The following is a 17,203-nucleotide window of genomic DNA, read 5'->3' on the forward strand; positions in this document are numbered from 1 at the left end:
ACAGGCAGATCTCTGCTATTATTGCTAGATTGTACACCTCGGTTTATTTTAAAAAAGGGGAACCCCTGTTAATTGTGGGAGAAGATGTCAGCTTCATCATCTCCTATGTTATTTTAGCCAACCAAAGCAATATCTTGAGCTTCTGTGATCTTCTGTGATCTTACTCCCTCATCAATCCCCCCATCTGAGAGGAAACACTGAGAAAGTTGAGAGAATGCCACATCAGGCTATGATAAAAAGAGACATACATTTTAGTGTTGTGAGCTTATGAATGGCACTGTACCCCCAAACCATTTCACTACTTCTCCCAAGAGTTCCACATACAGATGCCATAATAACAGAAGCTACACAACCCTCCTCACCAAAAGCCCTAACATAACTAGGAAGAGAGGTACACATGGAAGAGACGCAGTTATAGAATAGAATGCTATGGTACTCCATCAGGAGAAGACTTCTGTCAGACAAACAAAACAGTAGTGTTTGTCTGCAGAAAAAAAGAACACAGCCATTCTACCAAACTCTGCCAGATTTCACACATGTGCGAACCCTGCTGGTATACTGCATCAAAATAGATGTAAAAGAATCCATAGTAAACATGATCCACTGCCAACAAGAGATCCCTGACCAACTACACTAGCAATGTCTTTGTATCCCAGCCAGACCCCCATAGTCAGCCCTTCACAGCTGCCATTGCAGTCGGGGGCCAGGAGCCCGGGACTGCAGCAGTGGCAGCAGGAGCTCCAGTGCTTGGGTGGTGATTTGGAAGGGCTGGTGCTCTGGCTGCTGCTGCTGTGGTAGTGACAGTTGGGAGCCCCACACCCCTTTAAATCAATGGGTTGTCCCATTTGCTGACCCGTCAGCAGAGCTGCCAGACCCTACCAACAGGGCCAACAATGGAGAGTAGGGGGTAGCAAAAGGGGCAAAGCTTTAACATAAGCTATGTATGGGCCAATGCCAGCAGCCACTTCTTATTGGTATGCTATACCGGTCTGTACCAGCCCATTTTCACCTCTGCTCACAACCCAGTCTAATGCAGATGGGAAAAGCTGTAGGTTACCCAAGGACTTCAGGTATTGCTCCACGCTATTAATCATAACCTCCTCTGTAATTGTCTCTAAACAAAGGTATTTATAGAGAGGATACTTAAATATCACAGAAACTCAATGATCAGTCAGGTGTAAATGGTATGAAGTATCATATGTAGGTGTCCAGAAAACAAAGGGCAAAATATTCAGCATTGAAACATGACTTTTGAGGCAAGACGCGAACATCTGATAAACCTGAATGGGCCCAGTACCTTGTTGGAGAGATAATCAGATAGCTGGTGTATGTATGTAATAATCCAAGTGACAATAGAGAAGCTGGAAGAAGTGGCCAGGATATAATCTATGCACTTTACTTTGGCTTGAGTTCTGCTCTTTTTTTAGGGTACATCTACATTGCACACTTATTTTGAAATAAGCTATTCTGGAAGAAATACTCCATAATAACTTATTTCAAAATAGCACATTTACACTACAGGAAAGGCTCAAAATAATCCAAGGCAGGCTTCCCTAATGTGGATGTGCTGCCTCGATTTAGAGCCCCAGGAGGCAGTGGGGAGTAATTAGTTTGAATGGCCCTGGGGAGGAGCTATTTTGAAATAGCAGCAGTGGAGTGTCTACACTACAGCTATTTTGAAATTGCTATTTTGGAATAGGCATTATTCCCAGTGGAATGAGGTTTACAGATGTTGGAATAAGCCATCGGTTATTTTGAATTTATTTCAAAATAATGGAATTGCTGTGTAGACACTGTGAATATATGAAGTACAGCTCTCTGAAGCAAATTTTTATTATATTCACTTTGGCTGCGTCTACACAGCAGGGCTTAACTAGAAATAAGCTACGCAAATTGACCTACGTCAATTGTATAGCTTATTTTAAAAAAGCTTATTTTGAAATTGGGAGCATCTCCACAGAACTTATTTCAAAACAGAGCACTCTTCCTCCAACTCCTCGGGCAATGAGGATTACACAGGAGTTGGAGTAAGAAGTCCTCCAGCTTGACAGTATTTCAATATTATTTCGAAATAACTGCGCGCTGTGTAGACATGGACTAAGTTATTTTGAAATAATGCTAGTTATTTCAAAATAATGTTGCTGTGTAGACGTACCCTTTGTGTTTTTCCCTTTCATTAACTGATTTCAAGTTAACACATATTAACAGTGCAATGCTGCCTTTCATAATGCTCATTTTCCATTGCTTTTGTCTTACATAACACTTACAATAGCAAAACAGTTAATTTCAACACACTGGCACTAACAGCATGCATTCATGCCAAACTTTTCTTTGCTATTGCTTACATTATGTTTAATATTTTTGATACATTTATGAAATTTAAAGAAATGACTAATTCAATGTAATTAAAATTTTAAAAACAAAATCTTCAGAGCTTTTCACGGAAGCAAACCAGCGTAAGAATGAACTAGTTTGACTACTAAGCTCACCTGTCATATTAAAATAGAGAAGAATATTTGGAGCCTATACTTACTGCACAGCTATCATGAAGAGCTTTGATGTAAAGATTGTTGTCATAAGACATCTCTTCGTCATTTGATCCTAAGAACCTCAGTGCTTTGTCGTAGCTGTCAGATGACACATCATGCCAAGCTACTGACTGATGACAGTTGTAAGTGAAATTTTGTCTGGCAGAGGCACTCAGTAGTTTAAGGAATGTCATTTGAACCATATTAATGGAATTGCCTTCAACGTCCACATAGGAAAGCTGGAAAAATAAGTAGGCACATGAACATTTGGTTGCTTCCTTCTCTTAAATTTTAAACCAGAAAATTCTGGTTGACACAGAATCTCATTAACAGACTTTAATGTAAAAAATAGCTGATACATTCTAAATCATCAGTGTTAGATTTTAAAGCATAATCAAGCTATGAATCAGTAAACAGGTTTTCACTTTGCACCAGGAATTGTGACAAACAACTACATATATTTAGCTGCAACCTACTGCAAGATAAAGAGAATCATGTCCATTCAGGTTGAAACTCTCTAGTCTGGCATCCTTAGGACCTGACTGGTGTTGAACCAGAGAATTTGTTGGACTAAGGGAGGTAAATGAAGAGTGCCAGTGGCTCTCCATAGGCAGGGAAGAATGAGGTGCAGAGGGGGGGAGGCTGCAGCACCCCCAAACTTTGTGCCCAGGATGGCCCCTTGCTTGGGGGCTGCAATGCTAGCCTCATGTCACAGCCATAAGCCCCTCTGCTGCTGCCTGATGTTTCATCTTCAGGTCCCTCATTGGGGGTCCCAGTGGCTGGTCCCAGACCCAGGCCACTGGCCCTTTGCTCTGGGTCCCAGCTGCTGGCACCAGGTCCCAGATGCTGTCTGCATGGCTCTGCTCCTGGCTTCAGCCAGGGGCTCCACAGCCATCCTACCTCTTCCCTGCATGCTCTCCTGAACAAGTCCCATCTCCACTCCTCTCCCTCCTTTCTGGAGCTTGAGCACCACAAACAGCTGATTTGTGGCACTCTGGAAATGCTGGGGGAGGGGGGGAGTTGGTAAGTGCGGGAATACTAGCATGCGAGAGATGTGGGGGGAGGGGACAAAGAGGATCTTGGCACCCATTACCAATATCCCGGTGGGCGATCCTGAGTCCATGACTATGCCAGAGGTTCAACCTGTAATAGCCAATTCTTCTGGGACATAGATTCGGTTATGTCTGTTGTACTGAATATGCATAAACGATGCTGCAGCCTGTCTGCAGTTACCTGGGATTGAGCATGGGGAGCTGCACTTAAGCTACTCTGCAGAAGGTTGGTGGTGGTGCGAGAGCTGCCACAATGCATTTGTCTGCTCTGCAGTTAACCACTGGCAGTTTTGGTACATTTGAAGCATGATAAATAGAAAAGCACAGGACAAGTTCTTGCTGTCCAATGTGAAAGAGATTACTTACAGGCCTTTATGTTTAAAGGGGAAAAGGTTGAGGTTGCACAAATTCCTTTCTGCATTGTATAGTCAGAATTACTTGGCTTGTGACTTGTATAGTCAGAATTACTTGAGTTGTTTGTGACTCATACATTGAGGTGACTACTTACCAGTTTGCCTCTCTTAAATTCACTAAACCAGGCTCCTGGATTCTCCTTTGGCCATGATGAAATTCTGACCTGTTGTAAAGGAGCAGAGATTGTGAGTATTTACTCCATTAGTTAGAAAAAAGAACGCATTTAAATGCAAAATACATTTTCCTTGTGGGATATCAACCTATTTTAAGTGGCCTTTGGAGCTATGCAGAGACACATCTACATTTGATTTATTTAATTCTCCAAAACTGGATACTTTGCTTAGACAGAGATAAAATGCCTGCAAATTAATTGCTTCAGGCCAACTGAATCGAATTAAAGATGACAGAATAATTTCTGTTCATAAGGTGTACAGAGTATGTAGCAGTGATACTTGAGATTAATTCAGATAAGTTATTGAGGTACACTGAACCAGTTTGGATTAATTAAGATTTGCCCTGGTATGACTACATTGATTTATATCCCTCATCTAGATAGGGTTTATGGGAGCCGTCTTCTTCACTGGTTGCACTTTAGGCAGCCATTCATACTCATGGGTGTGAAACACTCTCAGTTAATAACAGTGTTTTTCAGCCACTTTGTTCAGGTATAAATGATATCACCAGGGGCAAGACAGTGGAGAATCAGACAGTACAGTTTATCTATCTTGTATGTGTCAGACTGAACTCCATGTTCATTAGAAAAGGGTAAATAGCCATGTCATGTCCTGGCCTGCAGGAGACACTGCGTTAATAAGCAGGTGAATAAAAAAGTGCATCTGAGCAAAAGGGGGCAAAAATGGCTATTTTAAAATTTTCTTTATCATTTCATTGCCTTTGTCTTGTTTATGCAAGTGAAATGCATTAATTATCCTGTAAGAAAACAGGCAAATGAAAATGTGACAGTATAATTTTCCTATTTAGTTCAATATTGCAACAACACGGCATGATCTGTCAGACGTCAACCCAAAACACAGATTGGTACTTACTCCTTCAGATTTCTTATCAGGGTAGATGCAAGTTTCACCACCTGCTGTGAAATTACAGTACACTTTGAAGGAGTCTCCAGAGCAGCCCTGATTAGGATCAATCCAATATTCACCTAAAACAAATGAGAGAGGTTTTACTTAAGATAATGATTTATTTGGAAGTCATATTTCACTGCCATCTGATGCTGCTCTAAACATTTTAGCTGTAAAGATGGGGAAACAAAAACAATTCCTTTATGTCATTGCCTTTATTGCTTCTTTATGAAGGATGAAACCAGACTCAGTCTTTTTTTTTTAATTTTAGCTTGTATTTTACTTTAGGTCATGACTGCCTTTGTTTGCTGAAGGACTTTAGTAAGTCTTTTGCAGAACTGGTGAATGATACCACAGGAGGCTGAAATCTGAGGCAGAGCTCTGAGAGAGAGACCCCAATGAACAGAAACAGTATGTTTTATATGTCTGTCTCCTGGGACTTCAACATCCAGATTCTCTAGTTAAAGAAAAGTCAGAACCTGATATTTCAAAATGTTGAAATAAAAGCAACCAGAAAACATGTTCAGGCTACATCCGAAAAGAGCCTAGGCCGGAGTGTGATGTTTAGGGACAGCCCTGTGTTAAGGGTGGTGCAGAGCTGTAAAGCCACACCAGGGGGCATGTCAGAAACGGCAGGTGCGTAGAAACAGGGTGCCTCCTAATGCATACCTCCATAGAATTCAGCTTATTTCTCCACCTCTGTTGCTGGTATATGCTGAGACCAGAGTCATTGTCCCTGCTTTTATATCCTAACTTACATATCTCCACAGGTAGCTCTGGTGGAAATGAAGATAAGCCTCAGATTCAGTCATTTTACCACTATGTTGCCTAACTCTGAAGCTGCAGCTGTAGAGGAAGCCCAGCTGTTTCCTGATAGAAAAAGCATCATCACAATGGCTGGTTAGATAACATAATGACAAAAACACTTGGACCTGTCTGAGCCTTTTCTGCTATCCCTCTTATAAGTCCTAGAAATTCCAATGTAGATAATGGCTGAGGGGTAAATGCTCTAGTCAGTCCCAGGACCATTCAAATGTCAGTCTCTTAGGTGACTGCTATCGATCATTCTAATTATAATGGTGTTTTCTTGGTGTTGACTAATACCACCAGCTAATACCACCTTATTGGCAGGACAGCAAATAGCAATGGTTTTCAGTAATTATCATCCTAGTCCAAATGCTAGCCAAAGTGCAGGTTTCTAGAAGATATGCATTACCAATCCTTTCACTGTCTCCTGAACGTAAAGTATGGAACAAAAGAATGTATGTATGTATGATATTTGTGATAATAGCTACAGCCGTTTAAGCATTCTTTATTCAGACAGTCCTGACAGCTAGCTCCCTACTCCCAAGAGCTTTGTAATGAAATAAATGTTTTCACTTTTATTTTAACCAAATTAAACCCTCATTCATATTAAAACAAAAGCTCCAAATAATAGATAAATACTGGTAAATGAAGAAGTCAGAGACTTTCTATAAAAGATAGTCTTTATAATGGAGGTACTGAATTGTAAATTATGTACTTTTCATACAGCGCATTCACTTCTTAACTGTTCCTCCAGGCAACCATCTGTTTTTATGTGTCTAGAGTGAAAGCAATAAGTATTATTAAATTGTCAAAATGTATTTTTGCTCTCATTTTAAAATGTGACAAAATTATTTTGAATGGGGAGAAATATACATTATAATAGAGGAAATATAAAGGCAGGAGAGCTATATGAAAGTTAGCCTTCATTTAAAGCTTACCAGGGAGGAAGCATAGTTTAAATGAATAAATATACAAAGATATTTGTCTGAAACACTGCCTGATTTATGACTATGCACTTTATTAAACCTTCATGCCAAAAAGTACTAGGGTGAAAGAATTATGGAGGAATGTACTGTGAACAGTACTCAGTAATGTCCTATACAACTCTCTGATTGTTTTTTAAAATTCTGGACTAATATTGTAGCACCCCGCCATCCACCAATAAAATACTTATATCTTTCGGGTGAAATCTGGATATTATTAAATCTGGTTTTATGTTCCCATTGATTTCAAAGGCACAAAGACATCACCCTCTGTTCTTTGGAAAATGTGGCTTAGTAAAATGCAAAAACTACCTTTCCAAATAAACATTTAAACTTTTATTTCTTTCCTTGCTAATATGCTTTTTATAACACAATTTGTAAAAGCTGTAAATCTAAAACTAAACTAACTGTATTGCATATGTAATGAACTCTTGCTTTACAGACACAGAATATCTATAGTTGAAATTAAATACACCATGTTTATAAATGGCTTTTTTTGCCTGCAAGAATGGATTTAATGAACATTTTCTTTGCTTTTATTTGGAGACTATATTAACCATATAACTAGAATTAATGAGCTGACAGTATTTCTTAGTAAATTATAACCTCAGCCCATTTTCCTTTGTCATGTAATATTAAACATACCATCTGGGAAGTCTGGGTGGCAGAGTTGTAGGTCTTTGCATGTTCGGGCTGGGTTGGTCTGAGTGCCCATTGGATACTTCATATGCTCAATATCTTGCTTCAGGGAATTGAGTGAACCAAAGATTTCCTCCATGCCATCAGAGTAGTCCAGGATGTTATCAACTGCATCAGAAAGCATGTAATCTGAAGATCTTCTCGTCTTTTTGGGTGACTGGATTGGCAAAGGCTGGATAACTTCCCCTGGGGGACCCTGTAAAGCACAACACATAATTTGGTTGCCTTTTCTTTTTATTTCCCAGATGCATAAAGAGATTGATAGATAGGAAGTCTGGTTGTAAGTGGTTTAAATGGTCTGACTTCTTTTTATTTTATTTTATTTTATTTTATTTTATTGGTGATTTTTGTTTCTTTGGCCAAGTGTTGATGAAATAGAGAAAGAGAGAGAGAGAGAGATTCTGTCTGGCCCACTGCACCCTAAACTCAAAATAAGATATGAAATTTCAGATTGAATTTCAAAATAGCATATTTTGAAATTTGGTGCACCTACACAGCCACTATTTTGAGACATCTTTTAACCCTTGAGAGTTACAAGGATGCTGAAATAGCGCATTTGCTATTTCAAGACCTATCCTGAAATACCAGGTGTGTTCAAAAGTCACGGGGTAGTTATTTCAGGACACTTCGGGTATCTCGAAATAGCCCTACTGTGTTGACATACCCTATGGGAACAGAGAAGGATCATATGGAGCAAAATTATAATCCAGAAATCCACAATCAGAAAAGAGTGGGGAATGAATTATCCCTGCTCCCCAATAGGTCCACAACGCTTCAAAAGCAGCAGAGAAGAGGCAGGCATGGGCCAACCACTTGGAGAACACTAAGTTGCCTTCCAAAATAGATGCAGTTCTGGGATTGTTTGTCCCAGTGCACCTGGGAAACAAGCTTAGGCAGACAGTTTCTTGGTATGCTCACACTCTAGAATTAAACTAAAAATATTTAAAATTTCTGGAGAACCAAAATTCCACCAACAGTTGCATTTTAGATTGAACAAAATGTTCCATTTCAAGGAAATCAATGTCTCACTTTGATTTTGACTTTTTGCATTTTATAAACTCAAGAAATGGAAAATCAAAATGTTATGTTCTACAACTAGAAGGGGTTCCCTCCCTTCAGATTTTTGTTTCAGAATGAGTTTTTGTCAGAGGCATTGCATTTCCTTTTTTTTGTTTTGAAAATTTCGAATCAGCTCTAACATATTCCTTTTCTTCAGCTTTCCAAAGTCCTACCTGCCAGGATTACAAAACAGGATCATTTGGAGTGGACCACATAGGCCATGTCTACAGTACAGATAAATAAGATTGAAGCAGCCCGCAATTGATCTTCCAGGGTTTGAATTAGTAGGTCTAGTGAAGACACACTAATTAGAACTGAGGGGGCACTCCTGTCGATGCTGGTAGCCCCCTTCTGTGAGGAGTAAGGGAAGTTGAAGGGAGAGTATGCTCCCTTCGACTTCCCACAGTGTGGAGGGCACCAAAATTCGAGTTAAGATGCTTCGACTTATGCAACTTCAGCTACATTAATTGCGTAGCTTATCTTAATTCAACCTTATCCCTAGTGTAGAGCAGGCATAACTGAATGCATTGTCAAATAAGTGATTTTACTCACGGGAGGACCCGGGGGACCAGGTAAACCACCATCACCCTTCTGACCACCAGGACCCTATAAACCAGAGAAAGAAACACTAACTTAACAATCTTGAAAAACAAAACAACAGAGAGTTTTTAAAGAAAAACACTAACTCCAAGGGAAAATACTAAACACATCTGGACAGAAGTTACTTACAGTTGATCCTTTGGAACCCTTTGGACCTTGAGGACCCTAGAGGACAATGGACACAGTTACACTGAATTGTACTCAGGCTAGGATGAGAATATATTGAACTGAACAACATTTGTCAAAACACTTAGGATGTAATTACTTACAGGTAAGCCAGGAGGACCAGGGGGGCCAAGTGGACCAGCGAGACCAGAAATGCCCTAAAGAAGAATAAGCAGAAAATTATTATTCTAGCTGAACAGCTTCTGCTATACCAAGCAACAGTGACTGGGACAATGAGATATCAAGTGTACCTACAGAGTAGTTCTGTGTATAGTTTGAGTCATCTTAATGATATAGATCCTGTTCTATGATTAACAACATGACATGACAATTTGAGTTCTGTTTTTTTCTACTCATCCCCCCAGTTTCATAAAGCCACTCCCCCATCCACTGTCAAATCCTCCTTAAGGCCTATTTTTGACACAGAATTCTGTGTCACATGCATACAGAATACTGCCAATGGATAAAAGACAGATGGGTTATGAGCTACATTGTGACTACAGCTAGTATACATGAAAATGTTGAGCAAACTGCTGTGTCCATGTTCTCCGCCTGTTTGTTTCATCCACACAGTGACTCTTGTTGTTCAGCTAGATTCTAACCTCTTTAGCTTTATGAAACATTTGTACAACACCTAGAACAATGGGACCTTCATTCCTGAATGAAGATTCTATGTGCTGCTGCTGCTGTAATTTAAAGGCTCCTCATCTAAAAGATCTGTGCAAAAGGTTTTAGAATTCAAATTCTTTTCTTCTTGCCTTGGCAGACAGAATAAACTTATACAAGCAATTAAATAGAAACAAAAGTATAATTTACTAACTGCATCGCCCTTGGGTCCGAGAGCTCCTTGTGGACCAGGAAGACCCCTGTCACCCTTTTCACCCTGTTCTCCTGGAGGGCCAATCAGACCAATCAAACCGGGATGTCCCTAGAAAAGAACCAGAGAAAAATAAGATTGAAGGTCAAGGTATGTAACTATGAATGCATCTAAATTAAATGAGCAATATATTTTGATAGCTTAGAGTATTGAAAAATCATCACTGAAAAATCCTAAAAACAGTAGGCACTCAATTATTCTGCAGGTACATGCATTTGCGGACTGATTTTTATGCTTAAAAATTACCTGCAGAATTAACTAGTTATTCTATGAAAAATAAATCGGTGAGTACTAAGTACTAGGACCTTACAGAAGCCAATACAGAAATAACAATACCTGTCAGTATAGGCTTCACAACCTTGTCAAGATTTAAATGTTCCAAAATAAAGTAGAGTTTTAAACCACTTCAATATGTAATATACATGTATATCAACAAAACTCATAACAAAACGGGCTTCATACTGAATAATTTCTCTTATCATACAGTTCCTCTTGCCCTGGTAGATCAGTGGACTTTGGGTACCTATTTCCCTTAGGATTCTTTGGCAAGCCCACCCTATGCCTTTAAAGTCATTATTGCTATTAATTCACACTACAGAAAAATACACTTGTTCTATATTTTGTGACTTTTTATATATAAAATGCTAATATGTCTTATCCTCATCTGTGAAACTACATGCATGTCCCCTATGGATTTCTGTGGGTTCTTAATTACAGAGAAAAGCAAAGGTCAATACATTTATCTTCCAAGCAATGACTGTTGCTTTCTTTCTGAATGCCTCTGGGATGGGAAGACATGGTCTACATTTTCATTACTACTATTGTGGCAGGAGTGAATTGATTGAGGGGTGCCACTCACCTGTCTTGCTTTCATGTCATTAGGACATCTTATATACAACAATATAGGCCCTCTGCCAGGATGTGGCTTTTAGATTAATGTGATAGTTATGGAGCCTCTCTCAAATTGAGACACAAAGGGAGAAATTTCCACCTACCTTCTCACCCTTGGAACCTGGGTCTCCCTTCAATCCAGGCAAGCCAGGGGGGCCCTAAGTAGATCAATGGAAATAGTGTTAAACACACATTTACAATGGCATGACATTCTGTACATGATGCACTCATAATATTGATGTAAAATCATAAAAGTTCTGTAAGTTCATGGATAGTGACATTCAATGGCTGATGATGGACTATGTGTACAACTTAGGGCACAAGATACTCTTTAAGTATATGTTTAAAAGAAACACTTCTGACCCATTATAATAATAGAGTAGCTGATTTTGACAGGACTAGGAAGTGGAAGTGAGGGACAACGTGACCAGAAATGTATAAGGAAAGAGCTCTTTAATGGTCAATTGAAAGTCTTCACGTGGCACTGAAAATACCCAGTGAAGTATGTGATGGTTAAACACGTTTTTTAATTTATATGTTGTTGATCTTTCTTTTGCTAGTGGCCACTTTACATGCTTTTCATTATTTCTCCAATTACGCTTGTTATTTATTATCCCTATCCTGTTATGATACAGTGGTAAAGAGACCTCCTAATTAACTTACGTTGGTAGTACAGCTCAGTAATGTCTTGCAGATTCTTTAGCTGGCGTCTTTTATTTATTAATTTTCCCCTATTTTCCCATTGGTCTGAGAGCCACTCTATGTTAGTGGCTCCCTTGGGTGTAGGAAGCTAAGGGCCTGTCTACACTGAGAAATTATTTTGAATTAACTAAATTTGAAATACAAACTCCCGAAATAACTATTTCAAAAAAAGCTTATTCTCTGAGGAAAGCAGGCATAGATTTTTAAATAACCAGCCCGTTATTTCGAAATAACAGGCTTGGTAGTGTGGATGCTCGCCTTGTTATTTCAAAATAAGGTGGTTATTTCGAAATAACTTCCCTAGTGTAGACCAGGGCTAAGGGTTTAATTCCTTGGTCTGTCACAAACTTCCTGTGTAACCTTGGTTAGACCCAGACTTTCTTTGTTCAGCACTATTGCATTATGATATGGATAGCAGTCATAAGTGACTTTTAACGTGGCACAGGTTTAGAAGTGCCATAACTCTTCATGTACAAAATGTTATTTGGTGTGTACCTTTTTTATTTCTACTTCAGGATATCAGTTGATGCAAAAGCCTAGTCAAATACATAATTCATGAATAAAAACGGAAAAGGAAAACAGGGTTGATAAGTTTTTAAGCTTCTGGAATAGAGAATCAAACATTTTCACCTGCAGTGCACTGTACTCTGCTGCATATCTACTTTGGCATGCTTCTCACAACTGCACTCCATGGGGGATGCAACCTAAACTCAGCAACTGCTGCTTCTGAACTTCATTTAAGATGTGAACCAAAGTTTTCATATGTGACTGTATAAATATAATGATTTACTAGAGCTAACTAATCAAAAAGCAATCCAGAACACTTATTTTCAGTGGTATATAACTCATTAATATTACTTTGCTGCTGATTGAAATTGGGCATTAAAAAGAGCCTCAGCAGAGGTCTTTTAACTATACATTTATTTTATATCTCATGGGACATTTTTGCTACTTTTTTAATGTAAAGTAATTTTGCATTGCTTTTTTGCTTTAGAAGATTGTTCTTTGATTAAGGGACAGAGCTGGGATGAAGGTGATCTGAATTCAGTTCCAGACTCGTCCACAGATTAATTAACTGACCTTGAGCAAGTCATTTAATCTCTGGGCCTTGATCTGCCTTCTGCACAAAGGGGATAGCAATCGTGTCTTTCTCCCACTCTTTGTCTTGGCTATTTAGATTGTAAACTCCTCAGGAGGGAATTGTCTCTCTTCCTAATGTGTATGTGCAGTGCCTAGAGTAATTTGATCCTGATCTTGCTTGGACGCTCTAATTGATACTGTAATACAAATTCCACAGGGAAAAATATTTTTAATCCTGAAAAAAATATAAAGACATATTCTGAAACTCTTTCTTGTTTATGGGGTAAAAGAATAGGTTTTGAACATTTCCAAAATCTATGTTGGTCAATTGGTATTTGCCCATAAAATGTTCCAATCAAAGAAAAAAAAACAATTCTTCTTAACTTACACACACAAAAAGTAAAAAGGTGTTTCAGAGATGAAAGTAAGGACCTATTCAGGAAGCATTTTATTTCAGATGATGAATAGCACATTTTCTCAACCACATTTGAATTCACTATGAGAACCTGATGATACATTCTGCAGCTGTTATGGAAGCAAGCAGGAAGTGGAATAGGAATCCTCTTTACAAAGGACATGTGGTGAAGCTGTATAGTTAATCTTTGGAAGCAACTTCAGCCCTAAGGCATAAGCAGGAGCAGTTATCCCTGCCTGCATACGAGAAGAGTAGGGTAAGGAAGATTCCTCCTGCTTTCTGACCCTCACCCAGCGTTCTCATCCATGCAGAGTGGAGCCACACCATTTTATGAATATCAGAAGGGACTGAATTTGCCCCTTACAGCCCCAGCATCTTGATGTGATATGGTTGTTATTGTGCATATCAGCATCAGTTAAAACTTTCAGCCACAATAGAAACAATGTTTTTTATTTAATGTGTGACAGCAGTTGGACATGTCCTTGTGTGTCATTTGAGAACTCGACACTTGCTTTTTCATTTCACTCAACCATGACTGTGTCCATATTCTATTTCAAAGCTTTCAACCCTAACATGTCATGCTGGAAATGTATTAAACACCTATGCAGCATCAGAATATTTATAACCTCCTCCTCCCAGCTGAGCAGGATCACCTTAGACCTTCTCAGAATTGTTCCTGATCAAAAGCCTTAGCCAGAGCAAGTCCTGGATTCTTCCAATCTTTCAGTCTTCCCCGGGCTATTTTCTCCCTCCCCACCATGCACATTTCTGAACCCATTCTCAGAATGGGAGGGAGTGGTTAATATATAAAATTCCTTACAGGACTGCAGAATAATAATGAGTAAGAAGAGTAGTAAGTAGTAAGAGTAGTACGTAGTAAGAAGAATCTCAACTCAATTATTTTAGTAAGCAAGACTTTTGTCAAGTCTTAAAGCCAGATTGTCTTTACTTAGCTGGAAAGACCTGGTCAGGTATTATAGATTTAAAATTTTACAGATAATTAAAGTCTGGATTGAGAACAGCAGCATCTTATTCCTCATTATATATTAATTTTTCTATTCTTCATTAAGGACTTATTTAGAAAATGATGTCACTACTTCCACTGACTACAAGGAATTGTTTGTGCTTCCTTTCCTTTGGCCTTCATTATTTATGTGCAATAATATTCATATGGTCATTGAGCCATTTTTAAGAGATAAAGGAGAATTAAATACCTCTCAGCAATAACCAAAGTTTTTTTTAAATATTACTTTGGTTGTGGTGATTAGACAAGTATATGAATTAATTTGTGAAGCATTTGTTCCTTGATTTACAGCCATATCAGTATTACAATCATAAAACATAGTTAGATGCCTAATAAGCTGTTCTGAAGTAACCATAAAACTGAAAGTATATTCTGAGAATTAGCTAAAGAGTTAACACAACAATTCCTCATGAAGGATAACTGTGTAGCAAGCTACAAAGGCTTATTGATTTCCTCCTACAATGCATTTCAGCCTTAGCTGGCTTCTTTCATGAGCAGCAGTTAATACAGTAGGTCATGTTTCCAAATTATATCCTCCCATTGAATCTTAAAGGCTTGGGGAGTAATAATGACAAATACTATAGCAGTCCCAAGGATACATCTGAGACTATGACAAGGTGGAGTAGTAGTTTCCAAATGGACAAGAGAATGGGAAAATAAAGCAAGTAACAACATGAAGATTGCTACACAATATGAAAAATGAAGACTTGAAGATGCATTGTATAGTTTCTACTTCTCACCTGTCATTTCTTTGATAGATAGCCTTTTAGGATGAGATTTTTTAAAGGTCCCGTTTAAAGTGTCCATCTGCCATTGACTTTCAGTTGGAGCTGGATGCTTAATTCCCTCAAGCCCCTTTGAAAAACTCAGTCATAAACTATTTCTTGGGCAAGGCATAGATAATTAAAGATGGAGCCTGACTCTGCCTTGCTGGGAAAGCCATCCTAAAATCTGGTTAGGTATAGCTCTTCCCCATCCTCTCACTGACACTAATTCTGAATTTTCAGTGATTAGCCAAACCCTTTAGTCTTTTGCACAAGGAGCTGCATTTGCCTACATTACTTCCATTACAAGCAGAGGCTGCACTGAAATCACCAGTGCCAAGGAAAGGATGTTCTTTTAACAGATATTTTGTGTGCGTGATTTTTACTGCTATGGAGACCATAAGGACTCACGGTCATTGGTGCTTGTTTGAGGTCAAACCTATTTTTGACAATGTGCAATCTTGCACTTTTATATGTTGGCTTTTATTCTAATATTGGGTGGAGGTTTCAGGGACTGATACCCTGTTGTGTTACTCCAGTAGTGTGCCAGTGTAATCTACTGACTCCAGTGTAGTTGCTCTGCACTAGAACTGAATAACACAGCTGTAAAGCAGGCATTCAATATTCTAATTAAACAAAAGCATTGTTGTAACCCCCAATATGTCAAAGAGGGCAAATCCTTTACTGAGGACCATTAGTATCTTGGCATATCTTCTGGGGAAAATGACTATATATAACATTAGAAAGAAGCTTCGGGGGTAGTCAAGTTAGTCTATACAGGATAATCTTAAATTTAAAGTGGGCTGTGCCCACAAAAGCTCATGATACCATCTACATGATTTGTTAGTCTTTAAAGTGCTACCAAACTATTTGTTGTTTTTTAAAGTTTATTAGAAAGAAGGATACTCACCATAGGACCAGGTGGACCATCCTGACCTGGTGCTCCAGGTAGACCTTGTTCTCCCTATAAGAAACAAATAAGATTCTTTACAAAGGGGATATGCAAGATAGAAAAAATAAAAATATTCCTGTGTATTCAATGAACTCACCACAGGGCCTGGAATACCACGGAGACCCTCTGGGCCAGGTTTTCCTGAAGGTCCTTGAGGACCAACTGGCCCTGTTTTTCCAGGAGCACCTTCTGAACCAGGTTCACCCTAAAAGGAAGTGTATACCAGGTCAGATCACTAATGGAGTTGAATATCCATGGTTCTGTATGGGTGAACAAGTGTAGTGCAGGAAAGGGATATAAGATATACCACTTCTTTGTTGTATTGTTATTCCATTTATGGGGCACAGCTGTTAGCTGTCAAGAAATAAACTGTTTGTGCTTGACAGATACCTGTGTGGCATCCTTTGTACTTTGGGAACCCAGTGTCGGACCTGAGACTTACTCTTGCTGACTACAACAAATGAGACAGTTTCACACACGGTCACAAGGAGCTTTTTACTGCCTTTACCAGAGATTATCACAGTCTGAATCTGTTCCCCTGATGACAAACTTGGCCCCTGGCTGATAACCGTGATAGACTATTCTAAAGGTTATAAGGTGGACACACATTCTCCCCTTCTTTTGTGCACTAGCCAGATCATCTTGCTCAGCTTTTGTGAGGAGTGCACACAGAATCCCATCAAAAAGCTCTAGAAGTTTCCTGCTAAAGGGACACATTTGAACTGCCTCCTATTAAAGCAAAGGAATTTTACAGCATATATATTATTTTTAGGCTCTTTTAACTGAGTTATTTACAACTTAACTGTGATTACTTTGGTTAATTTAAAATGTCACATATTGTATGTATAATATATAACTTGGAAAAAGTAAGATTTAGTTTTTGGAATTATTTTTATATTTCACTCTTTTGAACACAAGCTCTTGTATTCATTACCTTAGCACCTTTTTCACCTTGTCTGCCTTCAGCACCAGCTGCTCCTGGAGGGCCCTGTAAAGGAAGAAAGAAAAATGTTAGGAATGAGATAAATAATGGTTCATTAATTATAGTATATTAAAATTATATTAAAATGGTAAAAATGTCTGAAAAGTCTTACAATTGTATGTGTATCAGT

At 38.7% G+C, this 17,203-nt stretch overlaps 1 protein-coding gene across 7 annotated transcripts in view; it reads right to left on the bottom strand.

The window, feature by feature from the left end:
* Positions 1-17,203, bottom strand: part of COL11A1 (collagen type XI alpha 1 chain) — a 262,532-nt gene that overhangs the window by 2,243 nt on the left and 243,086 nt on the right. For all 7 annotated transcript variants that reach the window (XM_075936624.2, XM_014571895.4, XM_075936623.2 and 4 more), the window contains 12 exons: positions 17,026-17,079; positions 16,189-16,296; positions 16,050-16,103; positions 11,259-11,312; positions 10,207-10,314; positions 9,491-9,544; positions 9,351-9,386; positions 9,174-9,227; positions 7,509-7,758; positions 5,041-5,153; positions 4,089-4,157; positions 2,534-2,767 (listed from right to left, as the gene is read on the bottom strand). In XM_075936624.2, the coding sequence (XP_075792739.2) occupies positions 2,534-2,767; positions 4,089-4,157; positions 5,041-5,153; positions 7,509-7,758; positions 9,174-9,227; positions 9,351-9,386; positions 9,491-9,544; positions 10,207-10,314; positions 11,259-11,312; positions 16,050-16,103; positions 16,189-16,296; positions 17,026-17,079 (1,188 nt within the window). The remainder of the gene's footprint in view (positions 1-2,533; positions 2,768-4,088; positions 4,158-5,040; positions 5,154-7,508; positions 7,759-9,173; positions 9,228-9,350; positions 9,387-9,490; positions 9,545-10,206; positions 10,315-11,258; positions 11,313-16,049; positions 16,104-16,188; positions 16,297-17,025; positions 17,080-17,203) is intronic.

This window comes from Pelodiscus sinensis, chromosome 9, assembly GCF_052426305.1.
Source record: "Pelodiscus sinensis isolate ZL-2025 chromosome 9, ASM5242630v1, whole genome shotgun sequence".
NCBI lineage: Eukaryota > Metazoa > Chordata > Testudines > Trionychidae > Pelodiscus > Pelodiscus sinensis.